This window comes from Malaclemys terrapin, chromosome 9, assembly GCF_027887155.1.
Source record: "Malaclemys terrapin pileata isolate rMalTer1 chromosome 9, rMalTer1.hap1, whole genome shotgun sequence".
In the NCBI taxonomy this organism is placed as follows: Eukaryota; Metazoa; Chordata; order Testudines; family Emydidae; genus Malaclemys; species Malaclemys terrapin.
Window position 1 is genome coordinate 5094647 of NC_071513.1, and position 20879 is coordinate 5115525.

Below are 20879 nucleotides of genomic sequence, written 5' to 3' on the forward strand. Positions count from 1 at the left end.
ATATTCACCCTCCAGGCCCTGTTCCAATGCAGCACTGGCTTGCGAGATCTCACTGAACATATCCTCCCTAGTTCTCTCCTTTCTCATCATTAGGGTGAGGTATTCTGTGGGTGTGGAGGTGGCATCTCTCAAGACCACAATGGTAAAACAGAAAAATGTATCATAGTATTTACAGTCACAATGAAAAGCAAAAGATAAGTTTCAGAATGCCCTTCTCTTATCCCTATAAAAGTTTAAAATAAGAAATGTTTATTGACACTTCTGCTTTGGAGTGCCTGCACAGCACCGCTCTCCAATCCCAGCCGTGGGGAGTATGGCCTCCCAAGAGCAGGAGGCCGGGGAGAGAGAATGGGGGAATGAGGAGGGAATTGTTCAGTTATATGACTCAATAAAATTTTGGCCTGTTTCCATGAGTACAAGTACAGGGCAATGGCACTGAATACTGCGGTGGTGATTTTAGCGGATATCTCACTCCTGAGGGTAACAAAGGCACACACAGAGGGCAGCTGCAGCTGGCATCCCGAAGCCACGCAGGCCCATAGGGCACTAGCCTGTTTCCTGGAATGGTGCCTGCTGAAGTCATTGTGGAATGGTGTGAAAAAGTGCCCTATTGTGGAGAAAGAAAGGTTGGCATTCCTAGAAGCCTTTGGGAGAGGACTGCAGTGTATCTCCATTAAAGTTTCACTGAGATCTTTCAGAAGGATACAAGGGACATCCCTATATACATAAACAAACTGCTCTGCAAGCCCTGCCCTCCCTTCTCCCCATCTAATCCTACAGGGAAATGAAAAGCAGATAACACCTCTCCCTCTGTTCGTCATATCGCTACCTCTTCTCACACAAGTAAAACTATGAAAAGTCGATACCTGTGTCCTGTACCTTGGGGTTGATCCAGGCACCACCTTTACATTTAAAGACTGTAAGGAACAATACATGCATACACATCTTCCCCTTCACTGAGCTTGTCTACACTCAGCTGGTAGGACTGGCTAGACTGCGGTGGAGTCTCAAAAAGATCCTGGCTCGTGGTGTAGCTGGACTTCTCTCCCCGCCAAATCCCGGTAGGGCTCAGTGTCTCGGGCTCCTCTGAGGTATCTATGGTGGTCTGCAGGGTGTTGGTGCTGTCTGCAGTTCACTGTAAAAGCAGCAGGTCTCTGGTTTGCCACCAGTTCGATCATTGGCATCTCTGGTCTTGTGGTACACCTGCTGTAGTACCTTCACTTTCACAGGGTACTTTTGCTGTTCCCTGTCATATCCTTTCACCTGCATCCCCTGTGCAAGCTTTTCATAAACGTCCACGTTTCTATCACTGGTCTGTAGCTGTGCAGGCACAGCCTTTTCCCCCCACAGGCCCAGGAGATCCAATACCTCCTGTCTACTCCAAGCAGGGGTGTGTCTAGTGTGTGGAGCTGGCCTGGTCAGCTGTGCAGCTGTACACAACAAAGGAGAGTTGCTAGGTGTGCTTACTAAGCTGGCAATCAGGAAAAGAAGCCACTTCAAAAATAAGTAGGGTTTTTAAAAGGCAGGTGGGCTTTCAGTTTCTGTGACACCTGAGCAGTGGAGTTGACAACTGTGACCAGAGAAGTCATTGTCGGGCATTGTGGGACAGCTGCTGGAGGAATATTAGGGTTGACATAGGTCACACTCACACTGTGTCAACTTCAGTAGGTCGTCCACTGCACAACACTGTTTGAGGAGGTGGTATTACTGCATCACCATAATGGGACACTTACGCCAGCCAGAGACAAATCTGAATGTAGACACATGCACAAATAGGTCAACACAAGGCAACTTACATCAAACTAACTTTGTAACATAGACCAAGCTTCAAGTTTTATGGGCTCAACAAACTATTGTTTTGCTTCAGTGTGTACGCAATATACTACGTAGCACCTATCTCCATAAATTTAAACCCTTCTTTACAAAGTTTCTCTATTTAAAAGGGAAGACTATGCTAACTTTTAGGGACTGCAGAACACCCCTAAAAACAAGGGTGAGACTAGAAAGTGGCTCTGTATAGCATATCATATATATTTTTCATTGGAAATGTTCTCTTCACCATCCTCACTCCCAATCCTTTCTCACATCCTCTCTTTTTGTCTGCCCTCTGTTCCATTTTTCACCCAATGAGTTTGACAAACTTTTTTTTTCAGTCTTTACAATATGATGGGGGCTAATTTAGCTACAACAAGTCAGGAAAAAGATCTTGGAGTCATCATGGATAGTTCTCTGAGAATGTCCACGCAGTGTGCAGAGGTGGTCAAAAAAGCAAACAGGATGTTAGGAATCATTAAAAAGGGGATAGAGAATAAGACTGAGAATATATTATTGCCCTTATTTAAATCGATGGTACGCCCTCATCTCGAATACTGCATACAGATGTGGTCTCCTCATCTCAAAAAGAATATACTGGCACTAGAAAAGGTTCAGAAAAGGGCAACTAAAATGATTAGAGGTTTGGAACGGGTCCCATACGAGGAGAGATTAAAGAGGCTAGGACTCTTCAGCTTGGAAAAGAGGAGACTAAGGGGGGATATGATAGAGGTATATAAAATCATGAGTGATGTGGAAAAAGTGGATAAGGAAAAGTTATTTACTTATTCCCATAATACAAGAACTAGGGGTCATCAAATGAAATTAATAGGCAGCAGGTTTAAAACAAATAAAAGGAAGTTCTTCTTCACGCAGCGCACAGTCAACTTGTGGAACTCCTTACCTGAGAAGGTTGTGAAGGCTAGGACTATAACAGAGTTTAAAAGAGAACTGGATAAATTCATGGTGGTTAAGTCCATTAATGGCTATTAGCCAGGATGGGTAAGGAATGGTGTCCCTAGCCTCTGTCTGACAGAGGATGGAGATGGATGGCAGGAGAGAGATCACTTGATCATTGCCTGTTAGGTTCACTCCCTCTGGGGCACCTGGCATTGGCCACTGTCGGTAGACAGGATACTGGGCTAGATGGACCTTTGGTCTGACCCGGTACGGCCTTTCTTATGTTCATGTTCTTATGTTTTCTACAAGGAACATGTACAACAATGTTCAGTTTGAGCCACTTGGCCAATGTTTTTAAAGATGGGTGTCTAGTGTTAAGCATCTAAGTCAGTATTTATGCTCCTAAATCAGTGTCCTTCCTGATTTTTAAGGATGCTGAGCTGCTGAGAGCTTTGAGTGTTCCTTGCTTCTGGAAATCAGGAGGCTTTGATTTAGGAATCTAAATACAGATTGAGAGGACCCACTTGAGACACCCATGTTTGAAAATGTTCTCCAACATCTTCATGTAAAATTTGAAATCACGCAACGCTAAGTTTGCCCATCCCCAGTAGTCATCTACTGTATAATGAACATCCAAGTACATGGCACGGGCTTGAGTGATAAACAAGTTTTGTTTTTTACAGTAAAAAAATAAACTATTTTAATTTCTACCATTTCTAGAGCTGCCAAATGTTCTCTCTGGAGAAACATTTTGCTCTGAATTCACTAGGGGCTGAATGCCATCTTTTATTTAATAAGATCATTAAACGTCAGCCCCAATGGCTGGAATAATATTGCTTGGCAAGTACTTCCTGATACATCAGTCAATTCCCTTGTGTTGTTCAGGGCCTAGAAGCAAATAGGAGTCTTTCCAGTGGGGGCTGGCTCAGGCTCATGGTCACCAGGCTGTTTCTGTGAGGGATGGATTTTGATGTTATGGTAAAAAATATTACTCCAAATAAAGAAACCATCCAGAGGAATGGTAGATATAGCCTTGCTCTTTTACTCAAGGTTTTTCAGCATGATATGGTTAAATCAGTGACGTGCATGCCAAACTGGATAATAGCTGCACTTCTGAATGCCTACCTCCATATCATTCCAGCTCATTATCAAACTTCAGATTTTTGATAATTGCGCTCTTAAACAGTAAAAGACTAACCTTTACCAGAGATTAAGAAGTGAAGTAATATAATGGAATGATGTTTTAGAGTCTGTATATGAAATAGGAAATATAAAAGGTTCTTTTATTCAGTGAATAACTCCCACACAGCAATTAGTGGGTAAGATGAATATTTCAATGAACAGTAGCAACAGCAAGCCTTCTTGAAATTAGATAGATAACCTTCAGGTGCATGGTTTTATGGGGGAAAAGGTTAGCATATGAAAGCAAGCAAACAAACAAAAAAGCCCCACCTAGTAATTACCCTTTTGTAACTTGAAATGCTGTTAATGGGGAAGGAACCTAATTTGAGAAGCAATATAACTGTCAGAGTCTTCCAAGGCTACCTATTTTATTTTCAACAGTGCTATGAATATTATCTCTATGTTTCACATCTACTGCTAAGTATCCTTTTAATACTGCTTATGGTGAAGTATTTAAGCACACTTGCTTTCTGAGACTGAATACCACAGCAAAATGAAGTGCAGCACCTCCCAGTCCTGGGCTATGATGCAGGCTGGAAAGGACACAGAAAGTCCTGGGGTCCTATATAAGTTCTGGCAGCCTCCCTGGGTTACAGGAATGCCTGGAATCTCCACAGGGTTGCACTGCATGCTGTAGCCTCCACCCCTACATTTGATGCCCCCCTCGCCCCCAGCCCCACCAGCACACCTTCTGGGTCCTCAGGAGGCAGCCTTATGGCTGTCTCTACAGTGTCTGCACTAGGGAAATACACTAACAGCAAGAACCAGAGCTTTTAGGGTCATGTTTACACCACTCCAGCCCTTTTACATAGCATAAGGGGCACAGAGCAGGGATACCAGACTTTCTTCCTTAGCTTCTGTGGTTTCAGCACTATAGCAGATTCTATGCCACATCCGCCCCCCAGCCCAGCCCATGCAAAGGAAAGAGCGGATGTGACTGGGTTGCCTAATTAGGGCTTGTTTACACTGGCAATTAACAGCGCTGCAACTTTTTCGCTCAGGGGGGTGAAAAAAGTTGCAGCGCTGTAAAGCGCCGGTGTAAACAGTGCCCCAGCCCTGGGAGCCGTGCTCTCAGTGCTGGGAGGTAGGCCCCTCGTTGGGGTGGGTTTTTTAGAGCGCGGGGAAAGCTCTCTCCCAGTGCTGCGCTGCGACCACACAAGGCATGTTAAAGCACCGCCGCGGTAGCGCTTTAGCATTGCCAGTGTAGACTAGCCCTAAGCATCTAGCTGATTTCAGCTGCTATAATGATCCTAGTGGCTGTTGGCAGCTTGCCCGAGATAGGGTAGCCAAAAGGATATTCTAACATGTGCTGGGAATTTGGCTGGCACATGGATGCTCCAGCACTGGGGCAACGCAAAAGTTATTTAAAGCTAACTTTGCCCCTTCCCCCAGCTGGTCCTGAGAATCTGGCCCAATATGTTGTTTACACTCGGTTTTCCAAATCTCTTCTGGCCCCATTAAGCTCTTTGCTGAATTGTGTGTGTATTCAGTTAGTGCCTAGAATGGTTTGTAATCTGGTCATGAAGAAACAAAGACTGTCTAGAGTTTTTGGAGGACTGGTGGTTCAAAACATAATTTATTTTGATAAAGGTGGGATTAGTGAAAGAGAAAGTGAATTCAAATTTTAATATATGCAGCTGTATGTATTGCACTCTTCACTTCTCCAATGGCTGGAGGAGGAGTACAAGGATGATCCTAACTGGATAAGTATATCCTGATAAAGAAGCCAGGCTATCTGAGCCTAAAGGAAAACTCTCTCTTTCCAACCTGCTACATTACTTACATTTTGAGTTAATAAAAAAGTGATCCAGTGGGACATAATTGATTTTCTAAAAACTTTTGATAAGGAGTCCTACAAGAGACTCAAAGGAAATAAATGACCACAAGGAGAGGGACAAAAGAGATAGATTAGAAACTGGGCAAGCAATAAGAAGCAATGATGCTGGAGTGTTGACTGCTACTCAGCAAGGCAAGAAATAACTGGGAGTCCTGCCTAAGTAAGGAGGGCAAGATCCATCTATCTTTCTCATGTTAGAGGTCTAACAGTGGGAAGGTCAACAAGCATACTGCAGGAGATGCGGATGTTTTAGTCCTCAGTAGTCTGATTTTCTTTTTCATTTTGAAGAGCAAAATCTGGAAGTAAACTTAAAAATACATCAACTTGCTTATGCAAAAAGCACAGCACCATTTGTTCTCGGAAGGTGGTTAGCTTCATTTTACATCATATGTCTAATGGCTTTTCCAGCTAAACAGTATCAAATGCAGCATTGTTTAGGTTGTCAGCAAGAGTGAAGATGTGTAATTTTCTCTGGGCTTGAATAATATCTTCTGCACAGGCCCCATTACATTTGCTCTCCTTTAGCATATCTCCACTGACATTCTGTCATAGAATTGTGCAGTGATATTATTCACAGGAATAGGAGATGCACAAAGACAAATCTAATTAAAAATTGTTATGCTCTCATGATTCACACCCTAATAGTTTTTAGTGACAGGAATAGCTTCTGATGCTGCAGTTCCAGTTTAGCATCTAAAATGAAGGCTCGAGATTTGTTACAAAAACAAATTATTTTCCACACTGGGTTTTTAGTTGCATCTGCTGAATGTGTTCACTCTGGGGATACGCTCATCTGAAGCTCTTTTGATTTCTGAATTGTTCTTAGTTACCCTTAAATTGCTTGTTTACAGCTGGTACATACACCAGAAAAACATGTTCTGCTTTAAACTGGCTCACATAGGGATTTTTAAAAAAATCCATCAAAATTTTATGTCAAATCACAGCTGGTTATTAACACTGGGCTAGACTATGCCTTTAGACCCAACACTGAACAAGGGGGTGATGCGTAAACTGCACTACCCCAGCAGTAGTACTGTGAAGCATAGTGTCTCAGAGATACATCTGGGAAACAAAGTTCCCTCTCTGCTCTCTTGCTTTGGGCAAGTTAGAGGTGTAATTTGCCGCTCATAGAGTTTAGGGCCAGAAGGGACTATCATGATCATATAGTCTGACCTCCAGCACACTGGAGGCCACAGAATCTCATCCACTCACTCCTACAATAGACCTCTAACCTCTGGCAGAGGTAATGAAGTCCTCAAATCATGGCTTAAAGACTTCAAGTTGTAGAGAATCCACCATTTACACTAGTTCAAACCTGCAAGTGACCCATGCCCCATGTTGCAGAGGAAGGCCAAAACCCTCAGGGTCTCTGCCAATCTGACTCAGGGAAAAATTCCTTCCCAACTGCAGATATGGCGATCAGTTGAACCCTGAGCATTTCAGCAGGACTCAACAGGCAGACACCAGGAAAGAATTCTCTGTAGTAACTCACAGCCCTCCGTAGCTAGTGTCTCATCATTGGCCACTGGGGATATTTGCTACTAGTAGTCGCAGATTGCCTACAATGGCATGTAGCCAGTCTCATCATACCATCCTCCCCATAAACTTATTAAGCTCAGTCTTGAAGCCAGTTAAGTTTTTTGCCCCCACTGCTCCCCTCAGAAGGCTGTTCCAGGACTTCACTCCTCTGACAATTAGAAACCATCATCTAATTTCAAGCCTAAACTTGTTGATGGCCAGTTTATATCCATTTGTTCCTGTGTTAACACTAGTGCATAACTTAAATAACTCCTCTCCCTCCCTGGTATTTACCCCTCTGATGTATTTATAGAGAGCAATCATATCTTCCCTCAGCCTTCATTTGGTTAGGCTAAACAAGCCAAGCTCTTTGAATCTCCTCCCGTAAGATAGGTTTTCCATTCCTCTGATCATCCTAGTAGCCCTTCTCTGCACCTGCTCCAGTTTGAATTCATCTTTCTTAAACATGAGAGACCAGAATTGCATATAGTATGCCAGATGAGGCCTCACCAGTGCCTTGTATAATGGTACTAACACTTCTCTATCTCCACTGGAAATATCTCACCTGATGCTTCCCAGGATCGCAGTAACTTTTTTCACAGCCATATCACATTGGCAGCTCATAGTCATCCTGTGATCAGTCAATACACCCAAGTCTTTCTCCTCCTCTGTTGCTTCCAACTAAGTCCCCAGCTTATAGCAAAAATTCTTGTTGTTAGTCCCTAAGTGCATGACCGTGCACTTTGCACTATTAAATTTCATCCCATTTCTATTACTCCAGTTTTCAAGGTTACCCAGACCCTCTTTTACGATATACCGGTCCTCCTAAGCATTGGCAATACCTCTCAACTTGTGTCATTCGCACAAATCTGGATCAGCACAAAATTACAACACCCTCCCCATGCCAGCTTAAGTACACAGAGCAGTGCACTGGGAGAAATGGAGCCAAGACTCCGCCAATTCTTCATCCGTTCCCACCCACCTTCCTCAAGGGAGACTGAATGGGCATCCAGCATCTGCTTACTCCTCATCATTCAGGCCCAAGTTCCATGTAGCCCACACTGGGGTATATGGGTGGGTCTCACTCCTCTGCATGGGCATGCAGTCCAAGTCATATTCTAGCCCAGCGTATTTAAGGCATATTAACAACCTGTGCAATAGATATGTATGTTACTGCATGATTGTTAAATCATTACAAATTGTGTAAGTTATCCTTTGATATCCACTTAACATTCAAATAATATTTACAGTTAGATGTCCAGTCTCTCTTTAGATATTAGAAGACTGTTATTTGATAAATGAAAGGCAAATCATTAAGGGAAACCCACTTGCAGGTTAAAAATCGAAATACTGTATAGAATAATTATCTGTTGTGTAATATAGTTCAATCTTAATACACAATACTGAATGCTTTTAAGCATCAGAGAGTATTTAGCATATAACAGAAAGCTCCTGGATCCAAATTAAATGCACAGTTAACGTTTTAAAGTTGCCCACTAGAATTACTCCAGATGGGTTATTTCATTTTCTGAGCATTCATCTGCTAACAGAAATTAAGAGGTTTCTTATGCTCATTTTCCTCTCTGCAGAGAAGTGACACCAAATAAATCCTTTTAATAAACCAATATGAAAACAGATTCTGAACATTCATATATTGAAACGAGTCAGGGATTCTTAAAAGCTGTCAAGAAGGTTGGGATGATGTGATGTAACAGTGATAGAGAACAGTAGGAGTTTCAAGCTAATGACTGGTAAATGCCTTTCAACACCTGTCAAATATCACAAAGAATATTAAATTCCACCAGCTCCTCTACTGGACACTCTGGCTTTACATCTTCTAGCAAGTTTTGAAGCCATTCTCTCAGACTTTAACCAATAAGGTATTCTCGGTGCTGCATCGCTAAGCAATGCTTCTGAGAGCTCATCGGAGTTGGCCTTCCAACCTACCTCTTGCAACACAGAAGTAGTGGGATGGTGTTACTTCTGCCTCTAGAGATGCTGGTAAACCTTTTACTATTTGAAAGCAGCTCTGCCAAGGAACCTTCGGCAGAGGATGGTGAGTACCTCCAGGAAAGTTTCCTAGAGACCTCTCTGGAGGATTCCCTTGAAATCTCGGTGTGCATTAACACACACTTCCACTGCACTACTTAGCTGCACAAGGGAACGTGGAGCACATGCAAACACAGGTAGTCTTGTACATCTCTTCCTTTACCCACTTCTAGAATATAAAGAGTAAAGGACAGCTCATATAACAGAGCAGCATTAACTCAAAAAGATCACTTACCGGGCCTCTCCTCTCTTGCATCATGCATGCCAGAGATGGACTGCTGGGACTGGCTAGACCTCTCTGGAGTGGAAAAGAGGTCCTGACTCACTGCACCACCAGACGAACCTGCCGTGTGCTCCACATCATCCTCCAACTTGACCCACTGGTCCACAACTTCGTCCTTGGGGTTGAGTCCACTGTCCCCACCCCCGCCGAAATATCCATGAGGCTCTTGGTGGTGGAGACGGGGTTGCCACCAAGGATGGTGTGTAGCTCCTTATAGAAGTGGCAGGTCTTTGGCACAGCACCAGAGTGAAGGTTTGCCTCCTTTGCCTTCTGGTATGCCTGCCTCAGCTCCTTTATCTTCACATGTCACTGATGCATGACCTGTTTGTAGCCCTTTTCCAACACGCCACAAGAAATCGGACGTAGATATCAAAGTTCCTATGGCTGGAGTGGAGCTGGAACTGCGCAGCCTCCTCTCCCCACAGTGCCAGCAGATCCAACAACTCAGTGTGCTCCAAGCTGGAGAGAGTTTGCTGTGTGGAGCTGCCGGTCAGCTGGGAAGATGCGATGTGAGTGTTCCGCACAGAGCAAACAGGAAATGGAATTTCAAAAATTCCTGTGCCTTTAAAGGGGGAGGGGCGAATGTCTCTGTACATGGGTGCAGGACAGTAGAGTTCAAACTGCTGACTAGAGCAGTCAGGATTGGCATTGAGGGACACCTCCTGGAGGCCATTTACAGCGACATAACCAAGCGCGGGGTCTACACTAACACTTTGTCAATATAAATTTGCCACAAAAAGCTCTACGCATCTTGTCGAGGTGGTTTTATTTTGTTGGCACAAGGAGCATTGCAATGTGTACACCTCCACTATTTCGTCAACGAACACTGACTTTTGTCAACAAAACTGTGTAGTGTAGACAAGGCCTAAGAGACAGCTAAATATTTCTAGGCACAGACTATACAATTACTACCTAGCAAGCTGAGTTAAAATAATTCTAAAGAGCATAGGCTGGCTACGCCAAATGGCATTTCCCTGTCTAAAAATTCTCTATACTTGCCAGTTTAGTTGTGAATCTCTTTCATGTATTTCAGATAAATAACAATCAACCCTGTCTGTCCAATAAAATAATAAAAATATAATACACGTATGCTACACAGAATAATTACACGTTAGACAAGTTAGTCCTTTAATAGGAATTATGACCTTGGTTGTTCTCTTCATGCTTGGTCTGTTACAGTGCAAATGGCTCTGGTAGGTATTTTTCCTAAGTAGGTATTACTGCACAGTTCATAGAAATTACTTAAAAGACAGCAAGCACTCTGCATTAAAACAGAACATTTTCATTCAGAGAAACAGCTAAATGAAGCACTCCGAAGTCATTTATTTCTATGATCTTGCAGCAGGCGAGTTTAAAAGGAACATTCATTTTCTATAAAACACTATATTTTAAGAATGAGAGTCAGAATTACCCAAAGTGATTTTCTCTTAACACTTAAGGATACAGTTTAAAAATACTCTGCTCTTGCTGCTTACTGTTTAGGCTAATGATGTCATTCTCCTCTTCCTTTTCCCGTTTGGATTTTCACAACGGAAATCCATTGGATCTCCTTTAATTTTTTTAAAATCTGTTTTGCCTAAATTCAGAGTGGAAAACAAACTATTCTCTTTGAAGCTGAATACCTACCATATGAGGTCTGATTGGTAGAGACCCATAATCATGAAGAGTATGCACATTTTGTGGGTTTAATGACTTTTCACATATTTTGCTGGATTCCCTAAAATCCAGGGGAGTTTTGTTTTTTTTAAAGTGAAATTTCCATCTACTAGAACCAGGGCCGGCTCTGGCTTTTTTGCCGCCCCAGGCAAAAAAGCCTCCCGCCGCGCCCCCCCCCCCCCCCCCAGCGTGGCAGGGGAGGGCGCCGAGCCTGGCCTCAGGCCGCTCTCCCTGACCAGCCGGAGCACCGGGGGGGGGGGGGGAAAGAGGGCAGCGAGCCCCGGGAGGAGGGCGGAGAGCCCGACCGGGGCTCCACTCTCCCCGGCGGCCAGAGAGCCCGGCTGGGGCTCCGCTCTCCCTGGCGGCCAAAGCGCCGGGGGGAGGGCGGAGAGCCCGGCCGGGGCTCTGCTCTCCCCGGCAGCTGGAGCCGGAGCACCACGCCGCGCCACCCCCCTCCAGGTGCCGCCCCAAGCACAAGCTTGGTGGGCTGGTGCCTGGAGCCGGCCCTGACTAGAACTTTGGCTGTGAAAATATTCTCTGCTCTGTAAATCAGTGCCTGGATGGCTTGTAAATCTGCAGCCAGGACCCTCTCCGATTCCAAAAATACCTCCATCAGAAATGCAAAGAGCTTCCAATCCTCCCTGGGAAGAATCAGTGGGAGGTAGGCAAGCCTCTCCTTGACAGCTCTCTCTGAGGAGGTACAAAGCTGGTAAATATCTAAACTGTGTGTAGAAAGAGCTGACCTAAGCAGGAAAACTACTGCTCGAATTTGGCATGCTCATGTAAACTGGGGTGGAAAGCTGTACTGTGCAACTACCATACATTAGAAATAAATAAGAGCAGGCTAAATGTGTCCCCGTATTCCCAGGTAACATCGGCTTTTAAATTGTAAATATTATGGAATTGCCCTGATCCAAAACTCTGCATCAGAACCACTCCCCCGCACCAAATTGTGACAGCTGGATTCAGATCCAGAGTCCAGATCCTTGGCTTTGGCTGAGGAGCACACAATACAATTTGGGAGTGTGTGAAAAGGGGGCTGTATACCCTCCTTGTGCTCCCTCTTCCTGCATTGCTTTAATTTGTGCCAGCTGTCAGCAGCCCTAAGGGGCCAATATGGCAACTGATGACTGCCAGAGTGCAGGGAAGCCCATCCTGTACCTTCTTTTCACTGAACATGCCCCTATGCTAGCTGCTGAAAGAGGTGGTGGTTTAGGAGTCTCCAGGCCACCAGAGGATCCCTTACACTGAAGTGATCTTCCCAGGGTCAGCTACATATGCTTAGGTCCAGCATCCTCCAATAATGTGATGCGGAGTGATCGAACTGCAGAGGAAAATCTGGGCCTCAGATTTAATTTTGCCTGCTCCAATCTCTCTAGTGGGTCTGAATATCGTGAGACTTTGGGGAAGTTGACATCTGGATTTATACCTTAACACTGCAGCATGGGCCAATCTTGATAAGCCCAATGTGAGTTACAAGTTTATCTCAGCTAAATCCCAGTTTTAGGTACACACATCTGGTGTTTCATTCTCTGTGCTATTCTAGTAGATGTTCAACAGTTTGTTGGTTGTATTTGTCCCCCAGTGAATAAAAATAATGAAAAGCAATTAGTTCCTACTGTTTGAGGATACATACTCCTCCTTTACGGGGAATCTAAACATTTTACATAACTATGTGCCATTAAGCTGTCACAATGTGCTACAGTTGCAGCACTCCATATTAAGCATAATGTACACAACTATGCTGGTGTGGGTGGACAATATAATCAGGCCATCCTCAAAGGCACCTAAATTTGTGAGCAGCCTACACACTGTACCCATACAATGGGACTTATGAGGGATGAGCGTGATAAGAACTTATCTACTCAAAAGAATCCAATAAAGGGTCCTAATTTGAATTTTTGACTTACATACTTTTTATGTATCCATGACTTTTTTTTTTTTTTTTTTTTTTACACAGACTCAACCTGTGTGTATCCTGCCTACCCCTCTGATCTTTGAATGTTAAATATGGCATAGTGGTGAGTGCAGATATTTTGGCTGTCATGCAGAAAAATCAGGAGATTCCAGTATGGTTTTAGGATCGGATTTTTTTTTTTTTAATCACTTTACATGGAACAAGTTCCATTTATGCTAATTCGATTTTGTACTGAGATCCAGCAAATCCCCTCTATCAAAAATTCACATTTTATATAGATTGGTGGAGAGAAATAGACAATGATTCAAAATATGGATTCTGTAAAGCTATGAATGAAGGAGAATGTCCTATTGTCTAACAGCTAAATAAGGGAATGTGGAGGAAAAAAATACTCCAGACACAGATCTTTGTCCTTAATCATCCGTCCCTTTCCCAAGCTGAGGAAAAAGAGAGTTTTGCCTGCTTATATTAACGGTATATTTGACCCAGTGAGTCCAATTCCCAATATCTTGGGGATGCAAGTCAATGGGGTCATCTCAGAGCAGAATTTGACTGGTTAATTGCCTAATCTGGGATACTAAGAACCATAGCACTAATAACTTTGAAGTAGTGTAACAAAGAAAGCTAAGTTACTGTTCTGTCAAATGATCTGTGTTATCAGTTCTACCATCTACATGCTCAATAGTTTGCAGTTTGTTTTTGTTAACCAGTGAATTAAAAATAATTAAAGAAATTAGTTACTAATATTTGGAGATACAGACTTCTCCTGTATAGGGAATCTAAAGATTTTCCATAACTATCTGCCAAAAAATCTGTGTTATCAATCATACCAGTCATATCTGACAGGTATATGGGTGATCACAAGATAACAGGCTTCAATTCTGCAACTCCTTATATATCTCCTTAACTTTAACCACGAGTCATTCTAATGAAGTCAATGGGATTGCTCAGGTTGGTAAAATTAAGCATGTGTGTAAGCATTAGCAGTAATGTAGCCATAGTTTGCTATCTTAAATTGTCTTTTGGCAGCCCACTGGATTACTGTGCTATACCCGAATTTGTCCACATTTCTGTAAGGCACTGATCTAAACAATTGTAAAAATCAACACAGCTTCATGACTCTATATCTTTTCCTATAGATGTTCACTATCTGTGTTTCAGTATGTTTTTATCCAATATTAACACATGCTGCGGAGCACTATGTTAATTAGCAGACTTTACACTTACCTATAATCTTTTGAAAACCTGAAAGTTTTCCTATATAAGTAGTCCAGGGTACATTTCTTTTGTAAAAATATTTTAACAAAGCCTTAAGGAATATTTACTAGGTAGTATGCAAAAATCGCTGTTTTAATAAATAATAATAATAAAAAAGCATCTATTCACAAGTACCTTAATGACAAAAAAATGACTGCAGATAATACCTTTAAGAATCTCTCTTTTACTCCTCCCTCCCCACCTCCACTGGCTGAAAAGCCAATAAAAGAATTCTCCACCTCCCACACAGTTCAGTACTGGATCTGTGTGCATTATCCCAATCGTACTTTGGGACTTAAGATTGGTGAAAGAAATTAGTTAATGTACTAAGGAATCTTAATTTCAAACACAATTCTATACCTTTTAAATGGTCTTTCTTGCTGACATGCTACAGGTTGAGAATTAAACATTTCTCAACAATTTCAACTCAGCCTGGATAGAAGACACATTTAAAGAGATGTCTCTGGCACACTGGCATTCAGCTAATCAGACTTCACACGCATCGATCAATATTACAGAACAACTGAGATCTATCACTGACAACGATATTGTAGATCAAGGATGGACTGAAGACTCCTTTCCAGGATTAGAAATACTGTGCACAATTTATGTTACATATGCTGTAATCATTTCAGTGGGTCTCCTTGGAAATGCTATACTCATCAAAGTCTTTTTCAAGATTAAATCAATGCAGACGGTTCCAAACATTTTCATAACCAGCTTGGCTTTTGGAGACCTGCTTCTTTTGTTAACCTGTGTGCCAGTAGATGCAACACGCTATATTGTGGATACCTGGCTCTTTGGAAGAATTGGCTGCAAGCTGTTATCTTTTATCCAGTTAACTTCAGTTGGAGTATCAGTGTTCACTTTAACTGTTCTCAGTGCTGACAGGTAGGTCTGCAGCAATTAGGGTTGTCAGGAAGTACTTGTGCATTAAGATAGAAATGAATAAAAGGGAAGAAGCCATCACTTTGCATTAATCTGTAATACTTAGTCCTTGGATAGATAAATATGATGTTACATGTTCCCATTAAAAGCTAGATGATTTTTTCCAATAATCATTAAAAATCAACTCCAATTTGTTTAAGTTAAGAGATCAATATTCTCTGAAAGTGTAAAATAATTCTTTTTAATGAAGTGAATTTAAAAATAATTTTAAAAAATAAATAATCTGACCTTTTATTAGTTTGAAGTGATGTAAGAAAGACATTTTTTTTCCTCTACTGAATCAAGAAAGATAAAAGGTTTACAGCAGGGAAAAGATAGTTTGTATATGGGTGCTACCTAGTGGTGTACAGAAGTAGTCAATGAGGATGAACAACACATCCTCCTGTGAAAAGGACTAAGGACAATGGGAATCCTTCCATTCACTTCAATGGGCTTTGGATCAGGCCTTAAAACTCTGACTAAATTGACTGCCACTTAGGGGTAAAATATAAACAAAATTGTTAGTTCAAATTACTTTTAAGACTTTTTACAATTTGAAAGCTATTGCAATACAATAATTTTAAGCATGGCAATTACTCACTATGACTGAGATGCAATATAGCACTATTTCAATATTTTAATTGTTGTACTTCTAGTTACTGTAGCTTTTTCAGTGACATTTTACTTCATAGGACCTCAAATTAAACTCAGACTAATCTGAATACTTTATTATTAGAGCACATAAGTGCCTCCATCTGACTGACTTCACAAGTGATTCAGAATTATTCATTTTCACCAAGAAGCATTTACAATGTGCTTTATTTATGACTGAATAACAACACATAGAAGGCAGCAGTGTAATGAGCATGAATGATCTAAGACTACAAACAGTCAAAATGAACTCTCAAGATTAAAGGACGGAAAAGGTTTTCAAATACCATAAACTAGAAAAACTAGTTAATAGCAACTAGGTCAGGTATAGAGAATGAAAAAAAGAAATCAATCCAAGTTGGTATTAGGACAATGGGCAACTGCTTCTGAATTCAATTCTTACTGGAGGCCATTGTATAATTGCCTGGAACAATATTTTAATCCAGTAATTATATGGTTAAAATTACTCTGAAAGTTCAGAACATGTTAATTATAACACCATGAGCTACTGTCCTGATTGGCTATAAGGGCCTGGGGTAAGTAAAAGGTTATTACTAATGACAGGTTTCAGAGTAGCAGCTGTGTTAGTCTGTATCCGCAAAAAGAAGAACAGGAGTACTTGTGGCACCTTAGAGACTAACAAATTTATAACAAATTTATTAGAGCATAAGCTTTCGTGGACTACAGCCCACTTCTTCGGATGCATCCGAAGAAGTGGGCTGTAGTCCACGAAAGCTTATGCTCTAATAAATTTGTTAGTCTCTAAGGTGCCACAAGTACTCCTGTTCTTCTTTTTTTGTTATTACTAATGTTCTAGTCTGCAGCAGTGTGTCTAATTTTGCCTGGAGGAGAAACAGAGGGCCAGATCCTCACTTGGTGTAAATTGGTACAACTCCACTAAAGGCTCTGCCTTTCCTCCATACTGATCTGTGCCCCATTTCACTATATTCTCTTTCATGGCCGTCTCCTGCCCTCTTCCATGGATCTCCCCAATCTAGGGCTCATCCATTCTGAAAGCAGGGAGTGTGGCTCCATGCGCTCCCCAGTTCCCTATACCCATTTCTCCCTCTTGGTCCCTTGCCTTCCTCTCTATGTCCCTCTCCACATTCTCCTGTCCCCACACGTTTACCCAGGTCCACACATTTCCCACATCTGACTACTTGTTGCAGCAGTACAGCCAGGAATCAACAGCAGGTCAGTTTATAAGTGTCTATATATTAAATCTTGCTCTGTATACATGTGTAAACTGTCCTGTCTGAGTGTGACCTGGGCTGTGATTGTTTTGCACAAGGAATCAGTGCCAAAGTTTCCTTTTGCCAGGTCCCAAAAGAAGAACAAACCAGCAGCAACCAAGGAATGGCTTGCAGCCATCAGGAAAACAAACATCCCTGAACTTATAAAGCCTCTTGTGAGAAGAATAGTCCATCTGGAGTAGCAAAATGGCCAGTTTCCAGTCCCCCGTCCCCCCCCCATTCCAAGTCTGGGAGCTTCCTGGCCCTTCTCCTAGGCTGAACTAGACTGGGAAGGAGCACTCCATCTTCCCTTCAGGTGCCTGCCTCTGCCTTTTGTTGCTATGGCTACCTCAACAAAACTTTAATTAAACCCTTTCATGCTTATCTTTAATGTGGGGCATGTTCAACTCCACACAAGCTCTTTATATTACATATCTTTGTAAATTCCCCATTTACCTCCCCTTGTGCACCCATAATACAGAATATACAACTCCGTCCCCCCTCCCCGCAAATATTAATTTACACACAAAACCTCTCCAAACACTAGATGGCACCTTTCCTAAGCATGGTTTACAAAGCAAACTGAATTCGGAGTTTGCAGACCAGTCTATTTTGGACATATGATCATTCTGGGGGAGAAAAGTTTCAAGACAATTAAAGTCAACAGGATTTAAGTACATGCTTAAAGTTCATCTTTGAGCTTCTTTCTGCCTTCTTTATGGAGAGGCTAGCATCACTTCAAAACACAGAAGAACAAATGCATAATTATGTATATATCTAGCATTTTAAAAACGAAAACTGACCAAATTCTCCCCTTTAAATTCCCAAGACAATTATGTTAACCTTAGTGGAGATATATCAGGCATGAATTTGTCCCCACAAATTTAAATTATCGGTGCCACAAGACTAATATTACTGCATGTTTTCTAACACTATGGTGTTGGTTGTGTTTCTAGGTACAGAGCTATTGTTAAGCCCTTGGAACTGCAAACATCAGATGCAGTTTTGAAGACCTGCTGTAAAGCTGGCTGTGTTTGGATTGTCTCCATGATATTAGCAATCCCAGAAGCTGTATTTTCGGATTTATATTCATTCAGCAATCCTGAAAAAAATGTGTCTTTTGAAGCATGTGCCCCTTATCCTGTATCTGAGAAGATTCTGCAAGAAGCTCACTCTCTGGTTTGCTTTTTGGTGTTCTATATTATACCGCTAGTTGTCATTTCTGTCTATTATTTTCTTATTGCCAAAACATTGTACAAAAGTACATTCAACATGCCAGCTGAAGAACATGGCCATGCCCGTAAACAGGTAAGTAAGGATCACAATCTCGGGTACCCAGCTTTTAGAAGTCTAAGCATACTGATTCAAATCTTAATTTAATCTGAGTGCAAACGTTTCACATATACAGTATACACAACAGACAAGTAACAAGTCTATGTAAAATGCAGCCTGTATACGCAGGCAGCAATAGCCCTGATTCAGAAAGGCATTTAAGCATGTGCTTAAATCCTATTGATTTCATTTTAAGTATGTGCTTAAATGCTTTGCTGAATCAGGACCACACTGAATTTAGTAGTTATGGCACCTTTCACTAAATTCTAAACACTGAGGGACAGAGCTTGCATTAGAATGCATTAGCTAACGTGTTAACATCACGTCCCTAAATCCTTGTCTAGACGAGGCCTCAGTGGGTTCTATCAGACCAAAGGGTGGGAGAGGGAGTTTCATAGTCGGATGCTCCCAAGTGAAAACACCCTGTCCAAAGCCACAAAAATGTAAGGGTGAAAATGAAAATGCTTTAGTTTCTGCTTTGTTGCCATGCTACCTTTCAATAAGGATCGTATTTAGACTGATTTTTATTAAGGGTCTCAGAGCCCTCCAGGGAGTAGCATAATACATAAATATGTATTATTAATAATAGATATGCAATTATTTTTTCCTAGATTGAATCCCGCAAGAGAGTGGCAAAAACAGTGCTGGTGCTAGTTGGTTTGTTTGCCCTCTGCTGGCTGCCTAACCACATTCTCTATTTGTATCGATCTTTCACCTACCACTCTTCCGTAGATGCCTCTGCCTTTCATCTTATAGTCACTATTTTCTCCCGGGCTTTGGCCTTCAGCAATTCCTGTGTCAATCCCTTTGCTCTTTATTGGCTAAGTAAAAGTTTCCGGCAACATTTTAAAAAGCAAATCTTGTGTTGCAAGGCGAGGCTTCCCACACGGCCTCCCAGCAACACACCTACCAGAGCTTTGTCAGCCACAGGCAGCACAAATGGCTCAGAAATCAGTGTTACTTTGCTAACAGATTATAGTATCACAAAAGAAGAGGAGAGCGTTTAGTTCTTCGATCATGGAGAAGTACCAACATCATACATTTCCCAAGATTCTAGTGCACCGGGACCCTGCTAGGAGCTGCAAGTAAACAAAAGAATGCACCCTTTATACAGTCTGTGAAAGCATCTTCAGCATGACTTCTTAACATCTTCAATTATACAATGGAGAAATCACACCAGTGTGTGTGGGGAAAAGAAGAAACACAACTGATGTAAGCTCAGTCAAGAGAATAGTGCCTATTCCCCGGGAATGCTATGCATCCTTTCCATATGCCTGAGGTTTCTGCGCCAAGCTGACAAAGTTAAGCTCAGTTAAACTCACTTGAGCTGCAGGAATATTTTTGTACTGGTTCTGTGTTCAGAAAATTACAATTGTTGTTATACTCTTGGCCAGAGAGTAGTGACAATCAGCGCTGCCTTTTGTTGAACACTTATGTTGTCTTTGATGTTTTTCAAAATGGAAGCAGCTCTCCATAGAATGACAAACCACAGAGGTTTCTTATTTTGTCACTTTCCTTGCACCAAATATTGAACAATGGTCAAAACTTTGGAGTGAAAGTTTAGGGGGAGGTTGTTTAATTTCAGTTTATGAAAAAAAATAAACTACGCTGAAAGCGATAGCACGATGAGACAGCGCTAAACCCTGGTCTACACAACAAACATATGTCAGTATAACTGCATTGCTCAGGGGGGTGGAAAATCCACATCTGGCACTCAAATCTGTTAAATGGGGATAATCAGACTTACCCACCTTTGTAAAGTACTTTGAGCTCTATAGATAAAAAAGTCCTATAAAAGGACTAAGTGTTATTATTTAGTATTTGATTTTTCCTCCCTTGATCAATATATCTATCCTATCAACTCAATAGTCAGTAAGAGCTAGAATAGGTGCTGGGAGTTAGCTTGCTTTATAGCAGTAGCTTTCAAACTTTTTTTTCTGGAGACCCAGTTGAAGAAAATTGTTGATGCTTGTGACCCAACAGAGCTGGGGATGAGGGATTTGGGGTGTGGGAGGGGGTTAAGGCTCTGGACTGAGGGTGCAGGCTCTGGGGTAGGTCCAGGGATGAATGATTTGGGGTGCAGGAAGGGGCTCCAGGTTTCAGGGGGCTCAGGACTGGGGCAGGGATTGGGGAACAGGGTTGGGGGGCAGGCTTACCTCGGGCAGCTCCCGGTCAGTGATGGAGGACGGGTGCTAAGGCAGGCTTCCTGTCTGTCCTGGCACCATGGACCGTGCTGCATCCCGGAAGCAGCCAGCAGCAGGTCCGGCTCCTAGGCGGAGGTGTGCAAGGAGCTCCGTGCAGCTCTCGCCCGCAGACACCACTACC

At 42.2% G+C, this 20879-nt stretch overlaps 1 protein-coding gene across 1 annotated transcript; it reads left to right on the forward strand.

Moving 5' to 3' along the window:
- Positions 1-14694: 14694 nt before the first annotated feature.
- Positions 14695-20555, forward strand: BRS3 (bombesin receptor subtype 3). The gene is made up of 3 exons (XM_054040366.1): positions 14695-15303; positions 18179-18530; positions 19166-20555. Exons 1-3 carry the CDS (start codon positions 14870-14872, stop codon positions 19559-19561), a joined length of 1182 nt encoding a protein of 393 aa, XP_053896341.1. The 5' UTR covers positions 14695-14869; the 3' UTR covers positions 19562-20555.
- The last annotated feature ends 324 nt before the right edge of the window (positions 20556-20879 follow it).